At 44.6% G+C, this 22,757-nt stretch overlaps 1 protein-coding gene across 7 annotated transcripts in view; it reads left to right on the top strand.

Moving 5' to 3' along the window:
* The window catches only part of RUNX2 (RUNX family transcription factor 2), a 223,373-nt gene that overhangs the window by 124,802 nt on the left and 75,814 nt on the right, over positions 1–22,757 (top strand). For all 7 annotated transcript variants that reach the window (XM_030037300.1, XM_041128816.1, XM_041128818.1 and 4 more), the window contains one exon: positions 2,123–2,284. In XM_030037300.1, coding sequence (XP_029893160.1) covers positions 2,123–2,284 — 162 coding nt within the window. The remainder of the gene's footprint in view (positions 1–2,122; positions 2,285–22,757) is intronic.

A 22,757-nucleotide genomic window follows, 5' to 3' on the forward strand; every position in this document is an offset into this window, starting at 1 on the left:
GGGGTCAACTGATGGTCCATCCAGCCATATTCTGCCTCTGACTGCGCAGTACGAGATGCTGTTTTGAAAGACCACATGAACCTTTGAAAGACCACTTTTTGCCATTTGTCCTTCTTGTGTCCACACAGGCATTCCCAGTTGTTGGATTAAGGATGTTAGGTGTCAAACCAAGTCTAGCATGGGTGTTCAAAGTGGTGAGGGTGCCAGAGATGCTCAAGATCTTTTCAGGCTGTGAGGATTGCACCACCAGAAGTGGCATGAACCTCCAGAAGGCAGCTCCTTTCCTGAGGTTTTCACCATCTTAGACCAAAATCCTGTAAAAACATCCTCTGCCATGATTTTTTTTTTTTTTTCAGCCTTTACCTGCTATATAATTTCCTTCCAGCATTGGAGCTGACCTAAAACCAAAACTTTAAGGGAATCTGTTTTGGATTCGGAAGCAGAGATTGAAAGGAGCTTGGAGTTTGAAGGAGCTTGGATTTGAGATTGTGCTCCTGACACATCATTAATTTTAAGATTGTTTTCCCAGCAAGCCTCGGCTTTCCATTCCCAGTTGAAGATCATTTACCATTGACTGCATGGTGAATTATAGCAGTGGAATGAGGCAGAGAAATATGTCGATATCAGATACAACAATGAGCAGTCAGTCAGATTTGAACCTGTGCCAATCTATACAACCCTGGCCTTGAAATTGTTAAAACAAAGAAGTTCATTACATTTAATGATCAAGTGTCCTTCGGATTTCTGAGGAGTTTAGGTTAACCATTTATATTACTCAGCTCTAATATAAATGGCAAACTCCAGGAAAATCCTCTTAAAATTAAATTGGAAAGTTGGGGGGGGGGGGTTATATATCTATATAGTTATTTTGCTTCAAGGAAGTATCTGCTTTCCAGACATCTCTTCAAACAAATCATGTCTGAACAGAAAAAATAAACAAGGAATAGCTCAAACTACAAGGTTTTGCTGTGTGGAAGAGCAGGGAAAGGAGTTAAAAAAAGGAGAAAAAAAAGTTGAATTTCCTGAAAAAGTGCCTTTGCTTATGCCATGTGGCTATCACATTGCTGTCTACAAAGTAGGGCCTTAGCACAGTGCTCTGACATAGCAGGTTCTCCAAATTGAGTGGACCTGATGTGCTTCATTGAAAATATTGGGGAGGATTTGGAGGGATATGCTACAATTTCTATGAGCCAGTTCAGAGGTAGTTTTCTGTTTATTGTGCAGTGCCCAAAACAAACTTTGGGGTTGAAAGTGCTTTGTTTTTATTGATGTAAAGAAATAAAAATAATAATTTATGAGGCATTGAGTGGTATCTTTATCACCAGATATTAACTGAGAGCAAATGGTTTATAAATCCAAACACCAGTGAGTAAAACTAGGTCTCCCTCTCTCTCACTTAGTGCAATCCACCAGTGCTTCAGCAAAAAATATACTGTATTTATCCTTAAAATCATTTCCTCCACAGTGAGCTGTAGCAAGTACATCAAAAAGCATCATTAGCTTCCGATAGTTATCCCAAACCATTTGGTTTCATATTGTTGTAATTGAGGTGACTGTAGGTAATTGGGCCAGCGTCCAAATGTGACATTTTTGGCCGGATGCTGGTAAGATTAATGACATTTTCCTTCTTGGATAGTATTTTCAGCACTGAAAACACTACTGTGTAATGTTTGAACTGGATAACAACTTGACAGGCGTGCCAAGTACTGACTGTAGAGTCTCCCCACCTCTGAAGTCCACTTCCTAACCTCGGACCTGGGTCTCGTACTCGCTGTCTGCTTATCTGTCCGAATCCTCCAGGACTGGCCAGTCTTGGTATAACACGCTGTTAGACCTGGATGAGAGACACCAGGAATGTGCAGCACAGCTGCTTGATCTTTTAAAACTCTGGTCACTGCTCTGTTCATTTCCCCCAAAAATTGTTACAGGGAGGGAAGAGCACAGAGTGAGGCTTGAAGGGGTTGGGTCCTAGAGGAGCAGGTTGTGTTTCATTACATTCTCATTCCTCATAGCACTGATGGCTATATGTTCAGTAATCCCACCTCTTTCAATTAGGCTGTTGATGCCCTAAAATTTTTCTTCCATTTTTAAAAATTTTCTCTTTTTTTGTTTCTTTCCCTAGACCCCAGGCAGGCGCAGTCATCCCCGCCATGGTCCTATGACCAGTCTTATCCATCCTACTTGAGCCAGATGACTTCACCGTCCATTCACTCCACAACTCCCCTGTCCTCCACTCGAGGCACAGGACTTCCAGCCATTACCGATGTGCCCAGACGCCTCTCAGGTAAAGACCATGTTTTGCCTAAAACAATTATGCAGATAGGAACCGGACTGGCAGAGGCTGCCTCCGTGGCCTCAGACAAACCTTAAGAAGAAGAACAAAGCTCAGTTGGTGATAACAGGGTTGCTGCATGGCGGGTGGGGGTCAAAGTCCCTTTTTTTCCGAAGTGGAAGAGCTGCTGTGTTGCTCTGAGCATGTATCATTTGAATGTCTTTAGGTCCATTTCAGATCGGGCTGGTTTTAAATTGTGAATCTTATTCTATGAACAAATTCTTTCTTTTTTATCCCCTACAAGAGGATGTTTACTTGCATGTTTTAAAGTAATTGTGATATTCTCTATTTTTTGGTGCTTTACTTTTGTGGTGTGTGTGATGTTAGGCATCCTGACAGATAGATGCCTTTATTTCTTCAATAGTTAAGGTTAAGATTCGTTCTCCCGCATTTCAATCCAGTAGCTCAAGAAAGCCTATTTCCTTAGTTAATGTGTACTTAAGATGCCTGTCAGAAACTAGCTGAGTCACTTTAGGGTAAAGATTGGACAAATTGTGCTTTGGAATGATGCAGGAGAGAGGAAATACATTTAGGAACACAGACAAGACAGCAGTGAGGAACTGAGACTTTTTTTTTTTTTCATCAAACAAATGTATATTTACATACTGTGCAATTCATCTCTAATGGTCTCAGTGATAAAACCATCTGTGTGAAGTAATCTGATTGCCCCAAAGTAAGATAGAGCCTGTCATGGCACACAGTCGCCTTGTATATCTTGCCAAAAATGAGGAACCTTAGGGGAGGGAGGTTCAGTATTAAAACTCCAACCTTGCAAGTGTGGAAATATTAGCAGCATATGCCAAAAAAGCATGTGTAATGTAAAGAAAGCCTTTATGATTCATTAATGAAAACCAAAGAATCAGTCTTATTACATCTATTTTTTGCATGTTTGCAAGATATTATTATAATCTTGGATACTGCTGCCATACACCTGTTTGACTCGCAGCCAGGTGAATTTCTTGCTGTCGTGTTTTCCCCTACCACCAAGCTCATAGCACTGGAAATGTTGATCACTCCACTGAGCTGCATCACTGACAAGCTGAACTTCAGCCAGGAGGCATGTAGGATTTGATTAGCGTAGACTCCTTGATTTCTTTCATCTTGGAGGAGGGAAGCTTTGTTTCTCAAACAAACAGCTGCAAAAACCTCTGCGGTCCTAGCGCGCTCTGCCTTCTCAGAGATGCTCAACATCTCCGTGTGGGCCGAGGGCTGGAGGGTGGTGGAGCAGGTTCCTGCGGGCTCCCTGCGCAATGCGCTGACTTGGTTCAAAAAACTCGACCAGCTTGATGCTGAGGAAATGCTTTGTTTGGCCTGAAACAGGTTCCCTTTGAGTCAGAGCCTCCTGATGGTCTGTGTTGTCGGAATGGGTTATTTTTGCAATTGTGCCCCCAGCGATACCTCCAGGAGAGGCTCGGCTGGGACCGCGGCAGCTGTACCACCGCATACTTGCCCTGCAGCCCTTGCTTGTCTGTGTGTATTCAGACGTGAGCGCCTGGCATGTGGGCACAGGCAGAATGACTAAAAGACCTGGCTGTGTACATTATGTGGCCGCAGCCTGAACTTTTCTGCTGTACTCTACAGTTGGTTGCCTTCACGCTTCTCGCCCTTCATCTTTTGGGGGCTCAACCGATGCCTCCGCAACGCTCTTACCTTTTCCCAGCGTGGGGATGTTGCTTCCAGTTAGATTCAAGATTGAAAAAGGGGACTTTGATCTTCTACAAATGCCAGAGGTTGTCTGCAGTGTTTGCTGACGTTCAGAAATACAGAGCAGCGTTCCTGGGTGGAGGACGAGCTCTGATGCTCAGGCTGCAAGGAGGCATGTTGCAGCCCCAGCTGCAAACCCTGCGGTTCCTCTCAAGGGTTTCTACCTAGCAGTGCCACAGGGAGGGAGGGCGGGCAGGATCTGACCCCTCTTGTGGATAAAGTAGAGAGAGAAATGCAAGTTTAAAGCTGCTTCTTACAGCAACCAGTTTATCCCTCACACACGGAGAAACGCGAATCTCCACTCAGTTACTTGATACATCTTTCAGAGCAGAACAGAGCTTTGATGGGGGGAAGAAATGACTGCTAGGAAACACTAAAAACGTTAGAAAACTTCAGGCACCTCCAGTGCATGAGGGAGAAATTAGAGTTTTACAAGGCCTTGAATAAAAACAAACTTTGCTTTCCGATACAGTGGCAGAAATCTGATTATCAAGGCTGTTAAAAGTATACAAGGTAATTTTAATGAATGCCATATTTACTGCCTGTTGCTTAACATCATGCAGGAGGAAAAGTGGGTAAAACTTCCCCCTTAGGCCTTGGATGTCACACCTACAGGCACAGGACTTCCTACCTGCCACAATTTCACATCACCCAGCCTTTCCACAGGTCTCCATGGCTCTGCCTGGACAACTGCTTAAGTTGAGCTCACCAAACGTTGAAAATATACCATCTGATAAAGCAATGTGTCCTTCAAAAGAGAGGTTCCTGATTGTATTGTCAGTGGCAGCCCTCAAGAGCTATGTTTGATGGTACTCTGATGACCAGAAATACATCCATCCCATGGCCAAAACAGCGGTGTTCCTCCCTGTCCCGGGATGGGTACATCTCTTGGCGATGAGGACGCATGTGTTTCAATCCCAGATTAGGCTGAGCATCAGAAGAGGTTTGGGGCTGTAGGACAGGAGGTGACGGGGGACTGCCATAGCAGTTCATGCAGTTCTCCATCCCATGGGAGAGGGGAAAAGGGCAGCAGGCTGCAACCCTGAGGAGTTATTTGGGCAGGCTGGTGTAATGTGGCTGAACTGGTCGTGTCAGTGTCTAGACTGATTTCTTTGCACAACTGAAATGTTTGCGTGCATGCTGCAGGCACGTGCAAATGAGTGCCCACGGCTGTCAAACTTCAAGTATTCATCTTTTATTCTCCAAATGGGGATCAGTGCTGTATTTGCAGTGTTGTACGACTAATTAATGATGTGTCACACATATTTGGGCAGTATTCAACAACAGTAGCTGAAAAGCAAAGCAAAAAAAGATTATCTGGCATCACTCATGCAACTTTTGAACCAATGGTCTCTCTGGTGCGTAAGTCTCATGTTCATATCAAGAAGAAATAAACAATAAGCTCATGAGGCCATGCAATTGACTTACCTTATTGCACCAACTCAGTCATAAAAAGAGCAGGATTCCCCATATTTTATTAAAATATCTGTCTGCTCAGACTTCCCCAGAAGACGGTGAAAGTTGGTGGCCTAGCAGATTAATATTCTTAATTAAATAATATTGTAGTGGAAACCATGGGAATATATGAACATGGTCATTTTAGAGAGAGTTTTGCCTGAGGGACGTAGTCTTATTGCATGATTCATAGTCAGTGCACTCAGTCTTTGTGTCCTATGCATAACCAAAGTGCGTGTGGGATGGGGAGCATGAGTGTCTATTATGTAATTAATGTATATGATTCATATAAATACACATCACAGCCATTTTACCTAAAGCTTCGGGACTGATCCAGCAAGTCCTCAGCGCATGCAAGGTTCAGAGCAGAGAGTAGAGCTCGGGTTGTTCCTGCAGTTACAAGAGGGCTGCTCCGCAGCAGGTGAAGGCGGTATGGGTATAGATGTCCCCTGGGGTAGACATCCATGTATGAGACGGTCACCCTCAGCTCCCTTTTGAGTCAGTGGGGGCAAACTGGCATTTGCAGGACTTGACCAGTCTGCAGATGAGCTGTACTGGTCCCTGGCAGTGCCTTGGAAGAGCCTGTTTGTCTCCACGGGCTCTAAAGCGAGCCTAGGTGAGTAGTTCAGGTACAGGCACGTCTGATCTGATAGTCTGCCTTTGGTGAGGTGATTTAAAGGATGATTTAACTGTCCTATAAACATACCCATATCACAGCTTTGTTACACTTCAGTCCTGGTTTAACCCTGCTGTGGTCTGCCTCACCCTGACCTCTACCTGCTCTGCGATTGCAGGGTTTGAGCTTGAATTTAATTTTGTTGAGAGTACTGACAAAGAGAGATGGGGAGACTTCTTCTTCCCCTATACTCTTCCTGGACCTCCTCACCGTTCTACCTAAATGCTAGTCTCTTGCTTTTTGCTTCACCTTTGAGAGAGACTTGTGGAGTCAAGGTCTTAAGATGCTGGAGGACCTGCCCTGCAAGTCTAACATGAACACGTTGAGTGCTGGCTGTGGAAGAGCCTTGTCCTACGCAACCGTGTTTGACAAATGGCCATATGACAAAGGAGAAAATTAAACCCAAATTTAAATACCAGGGGAAATCACCAAACCTACCTTTTCCAGCCTTGGGCTCGCACTCTTTGCGTATAGTTGTCAGCCGGGGATGCTGGCCTTGTGCCACCATGCCCAAACTCTCCCATCCCACGTGCGGGAGTCCCCTCAGTGTGCAGGGTGGATTTTGCTGTCTTTGTATTTACTGTGTCATTGAATAGGGCCACGCTGAGATAGATGAGGGACATGGTGGGCTCAGCCTCTAAACAAAAGAAGTTTGCAGACCCATGGGTCTGAACTAAAATGGCCGGAAAGTAGTATCTTTACCAATAAATTACACAGTGGTAGGGCCTCGACTGTTAAATACTGTTACTGTTAAGTTGTCAGCAAGGTTGGTTTTGAGTGGGCTTGGCCAGCATGGTCGCAAACAGATCCCAGCCATGGTTTGGAAATGAGCAGAATCCCGAACCTGTTCCCGTGGGCAGCTTGGAGGCAGCCACCCTGTTATGGAGGCTAAAAGGATTTAATATTACAGTTTTGGCCAGACCATCCTGGCTGGATTTAGAGCCAGAGAATGGGCCCTGACCCTTGGCTGTTTGCTAGTTTGAGTGTAGCCAAATTTTCCCATTAATTCGTCTTGCTCCGTAGATACCACCGAATCGTTTTGGACCATCCTGGACCTTCATCAGATACTGAATTTAAGAAATGTTCCTGTTCTTCCAGCTCACTGAGGGCTGGCGAGTATAAATGCGACCTTGCAAATGCCAGCCATGCCCTAATCAGTGACAATACTGTTCCCTTACACAATTTAATTTTCATTCTTGTAAGGCTACAAATCTTAAAATAAAAAACCCACATATAACGGAAGCAGCTCCAGCTGAACCTCTGGGTTTAGTGTTTGTGTGTTAATGAGAAAGTGGCTCACAGCTATGGGCTGGTTTTTCTTGAGGTCCTGTACTGGTTGTCATCTTGGGTTTCTAACCCTGAATGTGTATTACCTTGGATTTTGCTTAATGTCACATACACGTATGATCCTTATAATAAGGATTTTCTCTTTTGGGGGGGATTTGGTCTTTGAAAAATACTAACTTTAAGAAGGAAAAGTTGTTTATCTTCTTCTAAGGAGCTCAAAAAACTTTTCAGCCAAGTAAAAACTGTGGTCATGTGATGTAGCTATTCTTGCATCCCTTAATTCCTACTAACTTCATTAAATGTTGTGGGCAATAAGCACATTTCAGGACGAGACCCTTAATAAGAGAAGGCATTAGTGCTGTCTCCAAAATACGATTCTTTTCCTCTTTGCGTGCTCTGGGAAGTAGAGAAATGGTTAATACCGTGGCAATTGCCAGCAATGGCGTTGGTGTTAGCAGCTCCTGAAATGAATGAGCAGTTCACGCTTCAGCAATATTGTCTCAGGCTCTTGGCAAACCCAAGAAGCCAGCTCTGTTTCTGGTGCGCTCGCTACGCTGTGATGTTTTTCTTGGTGACTATAACAATTTTCACTCTGTCTTTGGGTTTTTTGTTTTTTTTTAATGGAAGCTGAAAGACTCAACGTTGTCTCTGTCTCCATTTCTCCTAGCTAATTTTCAATGCTTTCCCTGCAAGGTGACACTGAGTTAAGGCAAAGTAAAGAACTTGGGGGAGCTCGGGTCTTCAGAAACAACCCGCTCATTTTGCTACCCTCCCTAAACTTGTAACTTGTCTTTTTTTTTTTTTTTTTTTTCTCATTATTTTTCAGTGGTTCTATTTATTTTGTTTACCGCAGGTTTTCCATTTTTAGTCTCCTGCCCACTTGGTGCCACCTGGGAATCTCAGCACCTTGGCACTCATCTGTGGGGTTTCAGTAGCAGCCTCTCTGCCGGGTAGACTCTCTCATTGGAGTAATTGTCCAGAAGATGCGTTGCATGAGCCCTACCTCAAGGATGAAGGCCAAATTTTTCTAGCGTGGGTGGCCTCAAATTAGGCACCTATACCCATATTTAGGTGGTAAAACAAGCGGGTGATTTTCAGATGTTTGAACATTATAATGCGTGTCTTTAAGCCCTTTTCATTTACTTAAAACGGCTGTTGGGAGAGGAAATAAACAGGAAAAAATGAAGGCAGAGGGAAAGAGTTTTATTCCTGAAATAAGGGATTTAAAAAATACCAAAAAGAAACAAGTGGAATGTTTTTAAATGGAATAAATTTGTTGCTGATACAGGCAGGAAATAGCACACTCAAATATATGTGGATGTATAGATATATTTTTATCTGAGCTTTTTTTTTGCAATGTGTTTTATATTTAGGACACATATCAAGATTTGCATCTGTTTCCAGAACTTGCTGCTAACAGTTAGTAATGATGCCAAAACATACTTTAGTTCCAGCTTGAGACCAAATGATATTCAGGGCTTTTTTTTATTACTAATTTAGGGTCTGATATTAATTAAGGAAATTTTCCATAAGTGCCAGGCCTTTTCTGAAGAACTCATTAAAATTATATTAACTTAAACCGGAATCACAGTCTGAGCATGTTTTGTAATGATTATTCTTACTGACTCTGCTGGGTTTTGTAAACAGAATGCTAATTGTTAATGGGGCAACGGGGTGCTCAATTCCAGACTTTCAAAGGGCCAGATCCTGAGCCATTGCCTAGATGTGCGCTCCCAGTAAAGTCAATAAGCTCCTAACAGGAAGGCTGTGGGACCAAGCTCTTTGTTTCATCCTTTTGCAAAGGCATATGATGATTTCTCCATTCCCTTGGTGGAATCGCTGTTAATTTCTACCTAGGGTGGAGCCAGCGGTGGTGGCTGATGCAGGACCACGTGTGTCCTGATAGGAAGAGGGAATCTGACTCCATATGTGAAGCTCTCTGGTACATATAGGGTGATCAGTATCACTTATTTTGCCCTTAAGTCTCTGTGGCCTTGAGTCTTTGTTGCACTGAAATTGGTTTGGTTAATTGCACAAGCTGAATTTATGAAAAGGGTCCGTAAAATATGGGAGAATTTGGTCTTTCTCAGGCTGTGACTGTGTTTCTTACAAGATAGGTAGAAAAGTATCTTATGCCCTCAAGGAGTTGTATGGTTTAAAAGGCCCAATTCTGCAAATCTTACACTAAGAAATGCAACTCAAGAGGCAAAAACTGCTGCTGGTAGAAATAGCTGGAGCTGCCTTGACATCCGGTGAAATTTCCTCGCGTTTCCGGCCGTGCAGAATTTGACCGTGCTGAATTTGGTCAGGAAGGGAGCGTTAGAGCCTAAGAGAGCTTCACAACACCTTTTTGAAGTGGTTTAGTAATGGTTGTTGGCCCCATTTTACAGATGCCTAAATCTCCTCCCGTCTTGATGGATGTTTTAGCAGAAAAGGATCTGGCGTCATGCCAGCTTGGCTGTCAGATTTAAAAGAGCATTGATATTGGGTGATATTGGGCTGATACTGGTGACCAAAAGAGAAGGTAAGAGCTGTGCGAGCGGTTCAGGCTTTCTGTGGCTGTACAAAAGAAAACAACGTAGGCAGCGAAAGAGAGGAAGATGAATGAGATAAAATGAAGGTGCGCACCTTCACGTGGCTCATAAAGGATGTTATTAAGAGAGAAGGAACTATTTCATATGCATAAAGGGAGGGTATTTGGGGACGCTAATCTGGAAATCTCTTAATGTTTGCTTTCAGACTGACTCAAAAAGAGTGAGGGAAGGGATCAAAGCAGGAGAAGCCTTCCTGAGCTTAGGACAGGTACCCCATGTCCGCAAGAGCGGTGTGCGGGCGGTGCAGGGTCCCCTCGGGGGGAACCCGACCCTGCACCAACGTGGTGCTCGATGGTGCTTCTGTGTCCAAGGAGTTTTTGTGGACAGCAAGGATTTTTAGCAATGGTGGAGCTTCACCTATAAAGCTCAGGGAAGAATAATTTCATGTATAAGGAGCTTTCCACAGATATATAGATCTGTAGGTTATTAATACAGTGAAGCCCATGTGATCATTTGCTTTGAACCCAGCTGTAAGATTTGCCCAAATTAGCTCTCATTTGAACTTCAGGATAACCTCTGAGAAGAAAAAAAACAACACAAAAACTCAGTTGGTCTTCATTTAAAAATTTCCAGGGAAGCAAAATCCACCACAACCTTTGGTTTACAGATGCTAATTAAGCTCTCTTTGGAAATATGGGTCTTATTACTAGTCTGAATTTGTCTAACTTTAGTTTCCACTCATTTGAACTTGCTATAACTTTGTCTGCCAGATTGCAGCACCGATTTTTATTTCTGAGGTTCGAGTGGGTTCCTGTGGCGGTGACAGATACAACAAGGAGGTGGGTAAGAAAGGAGGTTGCTGTGGTGGGTCTCGGGGAGATAGCAGAAGCCACAGGGAGCTGGACGTTGCGGGATGCGGAACTGGCTTGACTTGCAAGGAGGCTGGAGGGGCACCGTGCAAAAATATTTTGGTCATCTAAGTTTGCTGTGGGTCCACTATGATCTATCAAATAGTGAAAGTTCCGTTCCCTGATCAGCCAAACTCCTACGGTATCTGCTGAAAATGAGTTATTTTTGGTTGAATTACTAGTGGGACTCTACTTTTCCAACACACCTGAAAAAACGCACTGAGAAAGCATTTTTCGCTGACTTTGTGGGCTTCTGCAATTCCTTAAGGAATTTTTCTGCTTTTATATTTGCCCAATTGTAAAGTCCCTCCCATTTCTTCTAACAAAATGAATTTAATTCCTTACCCACTACCCTAGATGGAGATACAGGAATAGGACAACAGGATACGCATTCTTCCTTAGTTTTCATACACTGTTTAACCTTTCATTTTAAGAAACACAGAGCGGCTTTTTCCTCTAGGGTTAGTTAGCATTTGTTCTGTCAGAAGCAAAGAGAAGCCTGCAGTGCAGTTGGGTAGCAGACTCCCAGCCAGAGCAGCCTCTTTGCTCTCCATGTTCATAATTATTCCATGGGCAAATTTGCGAATAGAGAGAGAGCTGAAACTGCGTTGTACCCTTGGGATTACTTGGACCAGGCAGTGCTCTCAGTGCATGAAGAAGTTTAGTTATGGCAAAAGAGGTATCATACACTTGATGCAGGGCGGGTTGTGGCATTTTAAAGGTGCTTGTGGAGGAGGAGAAGAGTCAGTGTGCTGCGTCTTCAGCCCTGTCTGGGCCATGTCACCTCCAAGCTTCCCCGTCATTTTTCCCAAAGGTCTCTCTAACCACCCACTTGACCTTTAATCCTGTGGTAGCCATGAATGTTTGCTGTAATATGTTATTTTGTAATATAGAACTGCTGAGTGTAGGCAGCTGGAGAAAGCCTCCTTGGGCTCTTGTGAGAAAGAGGAGCAACCGTGCTGAGAGAAGGGAAACACCAGCAGAGAAAAACAGCCTGGGGGCTTTAAAACAAGGATCAATTCTGAAAGCAAAATGGAGGGGTAGGGCATCTCACGTCGATCTTTCTGCCTCTTAACACCACATTTCTCTGGCGGTGGGAAGTGGAAAGTGGTATGCTTGGGTTAGGAGCAGTACCCACAAAGCCTCTTTCATTTAGCTGAGATGAAAGTCTCTACACAAGCTGTAGTGATGCCACATGCGTGGTTTCCACTCGTTATTTTTAATGGTTAACTGAGCTATCGCTGTTGGATCCATAGGCATCAGTGCTTTTTTATGCCCTTTTCTATTAAACAAGCACTGTCGAGAATTGGCAGAATATTATGAAGCCGGCAGCTAAAGGTATGTCCACCTTGTTTTAGTTGATATAGTTAGGCTGTGCAATGGGCTTGATTGGAAAACAGGATTGCAGCACAGGTACAGGACCAAATGTATAAGGCACATCATTTTTAGGTGATAGATGTCTGTAAAAACACAGCTTGCCATATTTAATTCTGTGCTGAAATTATGTTCTGTGTTGTGTTGAAAGCTGAACGTGGGATTGAAAGGAGATTTCCACGAACTGGAGATCAGTCCTCTTGCCAGTCCCCTTTACAAGGCTTCGCGTGAGGTTTTGACTTTAGCTGGAGCACCCAAGTTTGGCTACTGCAGGCGATGCGGTTCAGTGATCAAAGTAATGGTTGTATTTGTGAACAGCTAACGGGCCTTTGCTGGAATCACCGCTGACCACGCGATAGGCAGCGGCTGCTAATATTGTTTGTATTGCGGTAATGTCTGGAAGTCCGATCCCATTGTGCTAAGGACTATACAATTAAAGCAGAGGAGGAAAAAAAAAGAAAGGTCAGCCTTGTCCTCTGTGAATTTGCACTCTTAAATACAGTACAACTGTTTACAAGATGTACAGCAGAATACAAGAGGGAATTGAGGAAACACGAAGAGAGCCAGCGAGGTGATAGCGGTGGCTGCAGCCTCGCTAGAGCCGGGCAGTAGTGAGCTTGGGTCAGAAGGAGTGCAAGGATGATGTTTGAAGGAGGGTACTGAGATAGCTCTGTGGCTCTTCACCTCCTCCCAGGCTTCAGAGGCAGCAGGAAAGACAGCACAAAGCTGCTCGTTACACCTTGTACTAAGAGGCAAACAGTGTTGGTCAGCATCATCACCGAAAAAGCTGAGTGGGGCAGAAGATCAGCCCCACCAGGTTAGACCAAGGGTCCACCCAGGACCCGTCACCTTCTCAGCATGGCCAAAAGGAGTTACTCAGTTCCCCTGGAGTGCAAGAGCAGAATATATATATATTCCCAAGCTGTAGGGATTTCCAAAGCAGGAGGTTTATATCTGGATCATTGTATTTATTAGCTGTTGATAGAGTTCTGTGAATCTCCTTACTCTTAGGTAGGTGGGAATAACCCCAGAGCAGCTGCTAGATCAATTCTTCTATTTCCTATAGGTCTGTAGTGTCATAGTCACATAGGACTGACAGGGACCTCATACGATTATATGATCTGTGCCCCTCTGTGCAGAAAAAGGATCGAACATCTGCAGGTCACTCCTGTTAAGTGCAGCGAGCTAGTTATGTGTATTGCTGCCATTGAAAACAAAAATAAAACCACGTCCCAAAGAAGGAAAAATCCCAGCCAAAAAAACATCATTAAGGTTGAAATAGATCATTTCGGTGCAGTTAAAAGATTTTTAGAAAATGAGCTTAAAAACAAAGGAAGTCAAAGCTAACAGTATAAAAGAACATATGAATAAATGCTTGAGAAGTGATGGGGCCTTTATGAATACATCCGAAATATCCCTGGGCTTCTGAATGAGACTGCTGGCCATAAAGTGGGAGTCATCACTGCCGCATGGTGAACAGACCTAGAGCTGCGTAGGGTTTGTCAGCATTGACAGAGGGAGGGTATAGAGCAGAAACCTCTATGAGAAAGGGCATAAACATTTAGATGCCTCTAGGGCGCAAATTGCAAAGGCTGGATCTGGACTAGGGACTGAGGACTCAAAATTAGACCTTCTGCAAAGGGGACTGGTTTACCAAATAGGAAGGGAAGCAAGTGCCTTAAAAACACCAGGAGGGCTGCTGACCCAAAATCTCTGCAACATAAGCCTGAGATGAAATGGCTCATTGGAAGAGGCGTCTCGCAGAAGCTCCACAGAGGAAGTCCCCGGGAACTGTGATGTGGATGCTGGCATGGCCGGAGGAGCCACAGAGGAATCCTGGCAGTGGGAAAAAGGCACCTCTCTTCCCCCTTTCTTCCCTCTTCCTCTCTCAAATATCTCCCTCTAAAGGGATTTTTTGTTTGTTTTTGTTTTCATTTTGATTCCTGCTAAAAGCCAACCCATGTTGGTTTTTTTTATGGGTGAAAAGGAGCGCAGGGGAGGATCTAAGTACCACCGTAGCCTAATTAGGAGCCATCGTATTAGATTCCAAAATTAGATAGGAAGCTGGGTTTAAGGGTAGTCCAAATCCAACCAGTTTCTAGTTTGGCCTGGCCCACGTAGGTGGGCCAGACTGGTTTGGAGCTGTTTTGAGGACAGGCTGCTTGCCCATGGAGGAAACCGTTCCAGCCGCAGTGGAGCTGGAGCACGGCGCCTGGTCCTCAGCCGGGCCAGCTTCTGCTCTCACCGGTCTGCTCTGCAGATGCGCTGGGGGGGTGTTTAGTTTAAAGCAGTTCTAGCTGTTGCTTTCTCAAGCAGATGAAGACAACTGAAGGCGATAATTCGGGCTGGCTTTGTACGCCTCTTTTTTCATTTCAGATATCGGGATTGCGTATGGAAGTTTGTTTTAAGCCAAGTTCTCTGTACTCTGTCTGACTTCCACTTTTTCTGTGTCTTCACCTGGTGAAGAGCTTATAAAAAACTGTCTAATGGGTTTTGCCTTTATGTTTGTAACTCTACAACATCTTCCAGCAAAGGATTTCATAGTATTTTCCAAACTGTGTTACTGACCTTTGTCACTTGGCTAATATGAAGTATTAAAATATCCATCTTATAGCAAGCAAAATTTAGCCAGGAAAATCAAATTATACACCCAAAGTCACAAAACAAATCGGTAGCAAGAGCCAGAAAGCAATGCATCGCTTTTCCCCTTTAACAGCTTTAATGGATAAGTGGGCTTTCTAAACTTCTAAATAACATATGCTTTTTTTGCCAACATGCAATTATCCCATGCAATATCTCCATGATATATTTATTTTTTACCAGCCCGGTTAGAAGTTGTCCAAGCTTTCTTTTGAAATAAAGCAAATTCAGAGACTAGTCAGGTTATCCTGACTTAACTGCAGGCTTAGTTAAGCTTTGGTAGGAGTGTGCATTTCTACAGCCTATGGCAAGTGCAAGGCGGTGAGTCTTAACCGAATCCTCTGTTACAGAATTGGAGTATCTCATATTTACCATGAGCTGTGGCCATTCAAGTGACTGTTACTGTGGTTTATCTGAGATGTGGTAACTTGGATTTTAAGTTTAGACCATCAATAGTGATTTCAGCTGCTAGAGGTATAGCCTAAGTTGCCATACAGCAAACAGCCTAAAGCATGTCTATGATGTGAGCTATTACAGACCAAAGTCTGTTTCTCTTTCTCATCACCCGTTTCCTGGGAGGATAAAAACCATATTCAGACTTTACACTATGGAGAAGAAGCATTTATTTAGAGGTGTTCAAAGTTGGGCTGGTTAAAGCTTCAGCTCAGCTGATGAATGGAGATGCTGTGTGGACAAGTTTATAATGGATTGAAACTTAGCTTACAGTAGTTTGCCTTAACTTAGTAAGAAACTCAGGTTAGGTCCGAAATGAATGAAAAAAATATACAGAGGGCTTTACACTGCTTTTATTAAATGAGACTGAAAATCATAAATTGTTAAAGTGGTGCAATGCTAAATATAAAAAGGGATACAGTGCCTCTAGCCCTGCTATACAACTGTGTTTAGCTATCTGTGTCCTGCTGAATTTGATGGCAGTTTGCTATCTAATCGGGCGTTGAGTGCCTAAATGCATGGATTGAAACCTCTGTGGGTCTTTGCACTGGTCATTATTTTTGACCCTTCGCTATAAGAGCAGCCGCTCTAGCGAAAACGGCCCAGCGGTTGCGTGCACAGGTCTCCCCGAAGCTCGTGGTGGCGCGGGGCGGTCTGCATTGCACAGTGGCGAGTCCCGCTCTGCGGCTTGTCGAGAGCCACAGCTCTGCTCCCGCGATGCCGAGGGTCGGACGCAGCGGTTTGGCTCGGTGTTTGCCTCTGCATCTCCCCGCGGGGCTCCTTCACGCCCTGAGCCTCCCCAAATTCCTTTGACCAGTGGGTCTTGAGTCATGCTGACATGTCTGACAATTTTATCACGGCCTGACGTTACCGCTGTTCGTGTTACTTGGGGGAAATGTGTTCTCACTGTAAGGGAAAAAACTCTGGCCGTCACTGGGTGAGTTATTTTCCACTGTTTTCACTCCAACAGCATTATTTCGCCTGCTGCTAAAATCCTTAACCTAAGATGGAAATGCCTCCCTGGTATCTCCCCTCTCATTTCTCCAGTATCCAGAAGTTCTCCGTGAGCTAAGTGCCCTCATCCCCTTCGGAGCGGCCGCTCCAAACACAAGCAGCCGCTTTCAGCTGCCTCCCCGCAGGACGAGGTGTGTCTGTTTACCCTCCGGGGACACAGGACTTCATGCCGGGGAGGAGGAAAAAAACCCATCATCATGGCCCTGGACGTGGACAGGGACAGAGGCTGAAAATGTCCATTGAAGGGAGAAGTTATTTTGGTGGGGAAAAGTGTGTTTTTAATTGTTTAGATGAGGGGGGTTTGTGTTTTATGGATGTCTGGGGGCTGGGGAGGTGCCTTTTCTTCCTCCATGTACGATATTGTTCAGGAAAAAGAAAAATTGGACTATCTGTGTTTGTGAATTTAAGTTTTTTTGGCCAGAAGCGTAACAATTTGTAGGGTTTGATTTTGCTCTGGAAAAAAAAAAAAAAAGCGTTTGAGAACAAGGCCCGGGTAACCAAAATATGTTTGTTTTTGTTTAAATCGCTCAGTAGAGAAATCGTCTCTTGTCTATTGTTAAGAGAGAGGTTTAAATCAAAGGCAAATTCTACATATTCTAAAATATACAGACAAGTCTTTGAAAGCAAAGCCAAGCAAAACTTTAAAAGAGACCTTCTCCTTGATGCAGAAGTTTTCAGTTAGTTTACTGTGCTAAGGCTCGAGTGGAAAGAAACAGCCTGAGAAACAAATCGCAAATCCCCATTTCGGAGGCGGAAGTCGGGGAGAGCATCGTATTAATACCACACGAGACCTTTCCACAGCGTTTCATGTCCGGGGCTTTTCCAGCAGCAGCAAGGAAAAGCCGTTGCAGTTTGTGGGGATTTTTGTGTTCGGATTTGGCTGTGGAAAGGTTTAAGCGAGCTGCAGAGCGAGGGAGTGGAGGGCCTGATCCTCTCGTGTTGGGTGGTCCCTCCTACCGCAAATAACCCTATTGAAAACAGAGGGACTATTTGTGGAGTCATTTGTTTGTCAGGAAAAGTAGGGTTTGTAGGATACGGCCCCAATTAGCAGCCAAATTCCTGGTTATTTTCTCGTGATAAAAACGTGGCTAGCTGTCACAGAGATGCACGTAGCATCTCTTCGGTTCCCGTTTGAACTCCTGCCACTTGCTCCGTGCTTCTTCCCGCTTCCTCGGCCCTGCAAAAATTATTCCGGCACCACGCTAGCTCAGATGAGCTGGCTGCTTCCCTCCTGCCTGGGACTGACGTGGCCTCCGGCCCTTTGCCGTGCCATTTGGGATCGGCAGGACTTGGGCTGGGCGCTCCCCGGCTCCCGCTCGCTTGTACCCATCGGTGGGGGCACCTGGGGGTTGCTCTTGACTTTCAGCTCCCGGCCGCTGGAGCACACGAGGCAGATGATACCCACCCCCTGCCTGACATCGCTGCCTAACACCCAGCGCATCATCCCCGCCAGAAATCCTGCTTTTAATAGGACCCAGGTCCCCTCAACCCCATCCAGAGGATGTCCCTCCTGAATCCAGCCTTTCCCGGGAGATTTACTTAACGAACGCTTTATCGCCGAGCTGCAGTTTTGGGAAATGCTCTTAATTGCCCGCACACGTTATCGCACGGCGGGCGCCCTGCCCGACCCGCGAGCGCTGGCGCGGGCAGGACGACGGCTCTGCCGGTCCCGCGTGAGCTCGGCGCACCGGCGGATCCCGGGAGGGCTTTCTGGGAGCCGCGGGAGTGCTGATACCAGTGCCGTTACTTGGGGGAGGGAGGAGCGCTCGTTAGTTGTATTTTTTTGTGGCTCCCTGTTTTGGTAGCCATAAGTCATTAGTGGTTTTTAATTTTTTTTTTTTTTTTTTTTTTTTCCCCCTTGAAACTGAAATAAGGGCTGAAAGGGTAGACTTGTCCTTCTTTTTCTTCTTCTCTCTCTCTCTTTTTTTTTTTTTTTTTTTTTTTTTTGGGCTAATCTGAGGCACGCTGCCACATCTGAAGCCACTTGGCTTATTATGGATTTCATGGAAACTGATTCCCTGAAAGTGTTTCCATATGTGTGTTCCCAATATATCCCATCCTTTTCTAAATGGGAGTACAAACTCGCACACGAGCTGGAAATGGCTTCAGGATGTGACAGAGAAGTCATATGACTGGAGTGGCACTGTGTGTGGCCCTCTCTGAAAGACACGGTGTCCTGTGTGCTGGCTCCCATCCTACAGTAGATCCAGTTTCAAAGAATATCTTCCTTCCCGGCTTCTTAAAAACTCTTAATCAAGAACCAGCAAGGAATCCTCTGTCCTCGGGAGGGACGCGTATTAGTTGAACGAGATTCGAAAGGAAAATTTGGATGGGGAGGAAAAAAGAGGGGTTTAAAGGGTGAAATTACAGAGCAATGCCAAGGGCTTCCCCCCCCCTCCCCGCCCCTGCAAAACATAGTTTCTTTGTGTCTGCTTGAGGATCAGATGGTATTTCTGAGTTGCTAGCATGCAGTGGAAAAGTACAATTCATGACAACATTGGAAACAAATATTTATACTGGATAGTTAAGGCACATTTTTCTGAAAAAAAAAAAAAAAAAGTAATAAAGTAGACTGCTAGCCCCAATGTATATTATCTTCCCATTCACTGGATTTATACAGGATTCTTGTACTGACACTCGCCGTGCATGCGTTGCAGCTCTCAGCCCTGCGGTTTCACCCCCTTGCTGTATACAACGCCGCTGAGGTTGCTATCCAAGAAAAGCCTCAAATGTTCCTTCTGATGCGTTTCGGCTGGGGCTGGTGAAAAACAGCAGCGGCTGAAATACAAGCAGGAAAAATTGGGGAAAACTGAACCAAGAACGATACGCGCCTGTGTGCGTGTTTGTGCCATGCAGTGTTGCAGAGCTGCAAGATTTATTTCCAGGAAATGTTACTTACTTTTTGCTTCCGACGTAGGGCGTAGATGGCCTGAGACTTAAACGAGCAGGGGGTTTTTGGTATACTACCAATTCCTCTCCACCTGAATCACCCGTGATAGCTCCAGGCTGAAGTCACTGAGATGGGATAGCAAAGACTAAGAAGTTCAGAGGCTCCCCATCACATCAGGTCAACGGGCGTCCATGGGTGGCAGGTCACAAACACTAGCTGAGGACGTATTTCTGTAATGTGACCATTTGTCCCCCTCCTGTGGTTCTCGTTAGAAGGGTTTATGAGTCTTGTATAAGTGAAGCTTCCCAAGAGGTGATGTCTATAAATGAGACAGTGGTGTCTGATGCTTTCATAGCTCCATTTCTGCTCCCAACAGTCCATCTAGCAGGAGTTTGTTGTTGCTTTTTTCTACACGCGGGAGGAATTTCTATCCATTGATGCTCCTAAATTTAAGATGATCTACCTCTTGAGATGTAGCCAGCAGCCACCTGTGTTTAGACACATAGGGTCACCCAGCAAGACTTTTAGGTGCCTAAAGAAAATCACCCTCTTCAGCACAGTTTGTCCAGCAGAAAAGTCCTACTGAGGGAGCAGGGCAGGTAATGATGCAGCCTGGGCTGGAGAAGTGCGAAGAGACCCTGATTTTGCTGTTAAGCAATGTAACAGCTCTGCTTGGGAAACACTCTCCCTTGTTTGCACGAGTGGTACTTTAATGGTTGCTGCTAATTATGTTATTTATGGGGTGTTTCTCCCAGCAAAGGGCTTAGGTGCTGCGCCATAAATTCAGTGAAAACATCTATCTGCAAATTAATCCGTGGTACTTTAGGTGCCAAAGTCCTGTTACCTAAATACCAGAAGGCACAAGCGTGTGAACTGGGGTACCGAGGGACAGCGAGGAGATGCACTAGAATTAGGTTCTCGCCTGTTGTGCGTGAGGCTCTGAAGGGGTTAAAGCGTTCCTTCCTCCCTCTGACTTTTGTGAGACTGCTGTGCTTAATAATGTTGCAGTTTAAATGGTCCCAACTAGGCCTTGAAGTTAACACCTTGTTGAGGTGAAGGAAGGAGGAGGGGGGGCCAGTTCACACCTTTTCTGCTGCTATTGTATGCAAAAAAAAAAAAAAAAGAAGAAAAAAAAAAAAAAGATGTAAAATGCTTTTTTCTTTTTTTTTTCTTTCCCTGATTCTTTTTTTCTGAATTAAAGGGAGGGAAAGGGCATTTGAAAACATACCGTTTCCTATGATAAATGGTTGCAAGTATCCAGATGACACACACTCATCCCAAGAGCGAACCGGGGACAGAGAAGCCCTGTGCGTTATTTCCATGGCGCTGCAGGACCCTCACCCTTGCAGCACGTAGACACATGCTCGGTGGCAGACGGGTGGGAGGAGTGTCCCTGAGCTCTGGCACGAAGCTGAGCACCAGCGTAGGTTTGCGGGATCAGGACCTAACGGCTACAGCAGGGAATACGTGGACAAAGAGGTGGTTTGGGATCCCTGGGAATCGCAGTGCCAGGATCCATCCTGCAGTGGCATCCAGAGGGAAGGTGGTACAGCACCTTTGGAGAGTCGAAGGCTTGCCTGGAAGAAGGCAGGAGAAGGATCATGCTGTGTGTGATTCACTAAAGACTTATTAGCAGAGGCAGGTGACTAGAATTTAACAAAATGAGGAGAAAAATAACCCTCTCCCCCTGATACAGAAGGATGCTTGGGGAAAACAGACACCCAGCTAGCAAATAATCACTCCCCCCCATGCAAACGTGTCGCAAAAAATCTTTAAGATTGCAAAACTAAGTGCTTAGAAATTGGGAAATCTCAGTACTTAATGTTGCCCGTGCAACTTTAAATCAGCCTCATTCTGCTTATGCATTATATTACAGATTTTAATTACAGGATCACATGATACTTTTCCCACGGGATTCCTGTCTCATTCAGTGCACAGGATGGACAGTGCTAACTTAATGAGCAGCTCTTCAATATTTTGTTTTTCTTCTTGTTCTTTGCATTTCCTCAGGCCTTGCTTGTTGCAGAGCATTAAATTCTGCTCTGAAGAAGGAATTGTTAATTTCTTGATGGGCTTTGCTCTAATATTTCTGCCATAGCATTTGTATACAGTTCATTGCAGTGCAATATGCCCAAGAAAGAGCGAACCTGCTTTAAAAAGAGTATTGAGACTCACTCTAAGGTCTCGTGTAATTCAGTGCACCTTCTTTGTGTCACCTACAGCATGATTTTTTTTTCTATCTTTAGCCTTATGTTCAGACCTATGATCCCGTTGGCTTCAGCTGCAGCTGTGAATATTTAGCATGCGTGCAAATCAGAAGCCAACGTCTTTGCTGGGCACAGAAAATGAGAGAAGTGAAAATGTGATTTGGAGAGATTTCAACTGAGTCACGTAGAAGCCGCGTGGCAGAAACACATATAAATCCAGTTTGCTCAGGAAATAATTGGGTCCCCCTCACCTTGTTCACTTCAACCCTTCTGATTTCTTGCAGCAGTGGCTTTGGAAGTTATATAGACAACAGTCTTCTCTATTCCTTAACTCTGATGTATCTCTAGAGGAGGTCAGCTTGTGTGCTGCCTGCAGGAGGGCTCGTGTAAAAGGAATAGCATCTTCTCCTATAATTGAATGCTGTATTGTAGTGCATATGGAGAAGTAGCTTGAATGCTGGTATTTCCTAACGTGCTCACTCTTCACATGGCAACCTTAATAACATCCTTTTGTTTGTCTCTAGTTATGTTTATAGTTTCTCAGATTTCTAAAAAAAGCAAACCCCCAAGTAACCCCACCTTCCCAAATTTTTCTTTGCAATATCGTACAAATGTCCACGTGGACCATCATTTAGCTCCATTTACGCAGGCTTCTGCCATTCCAGTGAATGGAGCCACCGATGGACCGATTCTCGATCAGGACTGGCGCAGGGATGGGTAGGGATGTCCCTGTGTTTCAGCAATATTTGCAGAAAAAATGCTGGGACTTGGGACTCCTGGATTTCATTTCAGTCTCTGGACAAGTGTCTTTGTAGGGGCACAGACTCTTCTGCCCATTTTTAGGCAGAATGCTTATGATTTGTTCATATTTGGCTGGATTTTCATGGCAACGTCTCTCACACAAAAGCCACTCCTATTCCAAAGTTCAAGTCCTTACTTCAAAGCGTGGAACTGGTACAGCTTTTCAAAGGACGGCTCCTCAGAGTTTAAGATTAGTAAAACAATATATTTTTCCCAGCAAAAGAGTTTCAGCTGAAATTTTAAAAACAAATAAATGCATAAATCACAATTTAGCCTGAGACAGACGCCCAGCATGGACAATTTCAGCCAGAACATTTAAAGTTTGGCAAAGCTGTAAGAGACTGAAAATCGTCTCATCATGTGAAGTGTGTGGCATACTTCATACGAGGCGATATTATCAGCTGTAAGTAATCCAAGCTGCACATATAATTCATAGACGTAGATGTTAGGGAAGGAAAAAACAGTTTTAATAGATCAAGTAG

The sequence above is a fragment of the Aquila chrysaetos genome, chromosome 15 (genome assembly GCF_900496995.4).
Source record: "Aquila chrysaetos chrysaetos chromosome 15, bAquChr1.4, whole genome shotgun sequence".
Classification (NCBI taxonomy): domain Eukaryota; kingdom Metazoa; phylum Chordata; class Aves; order Accipitriformes; family Accipitridae; genus Aquila; species Aquila chrysaetos.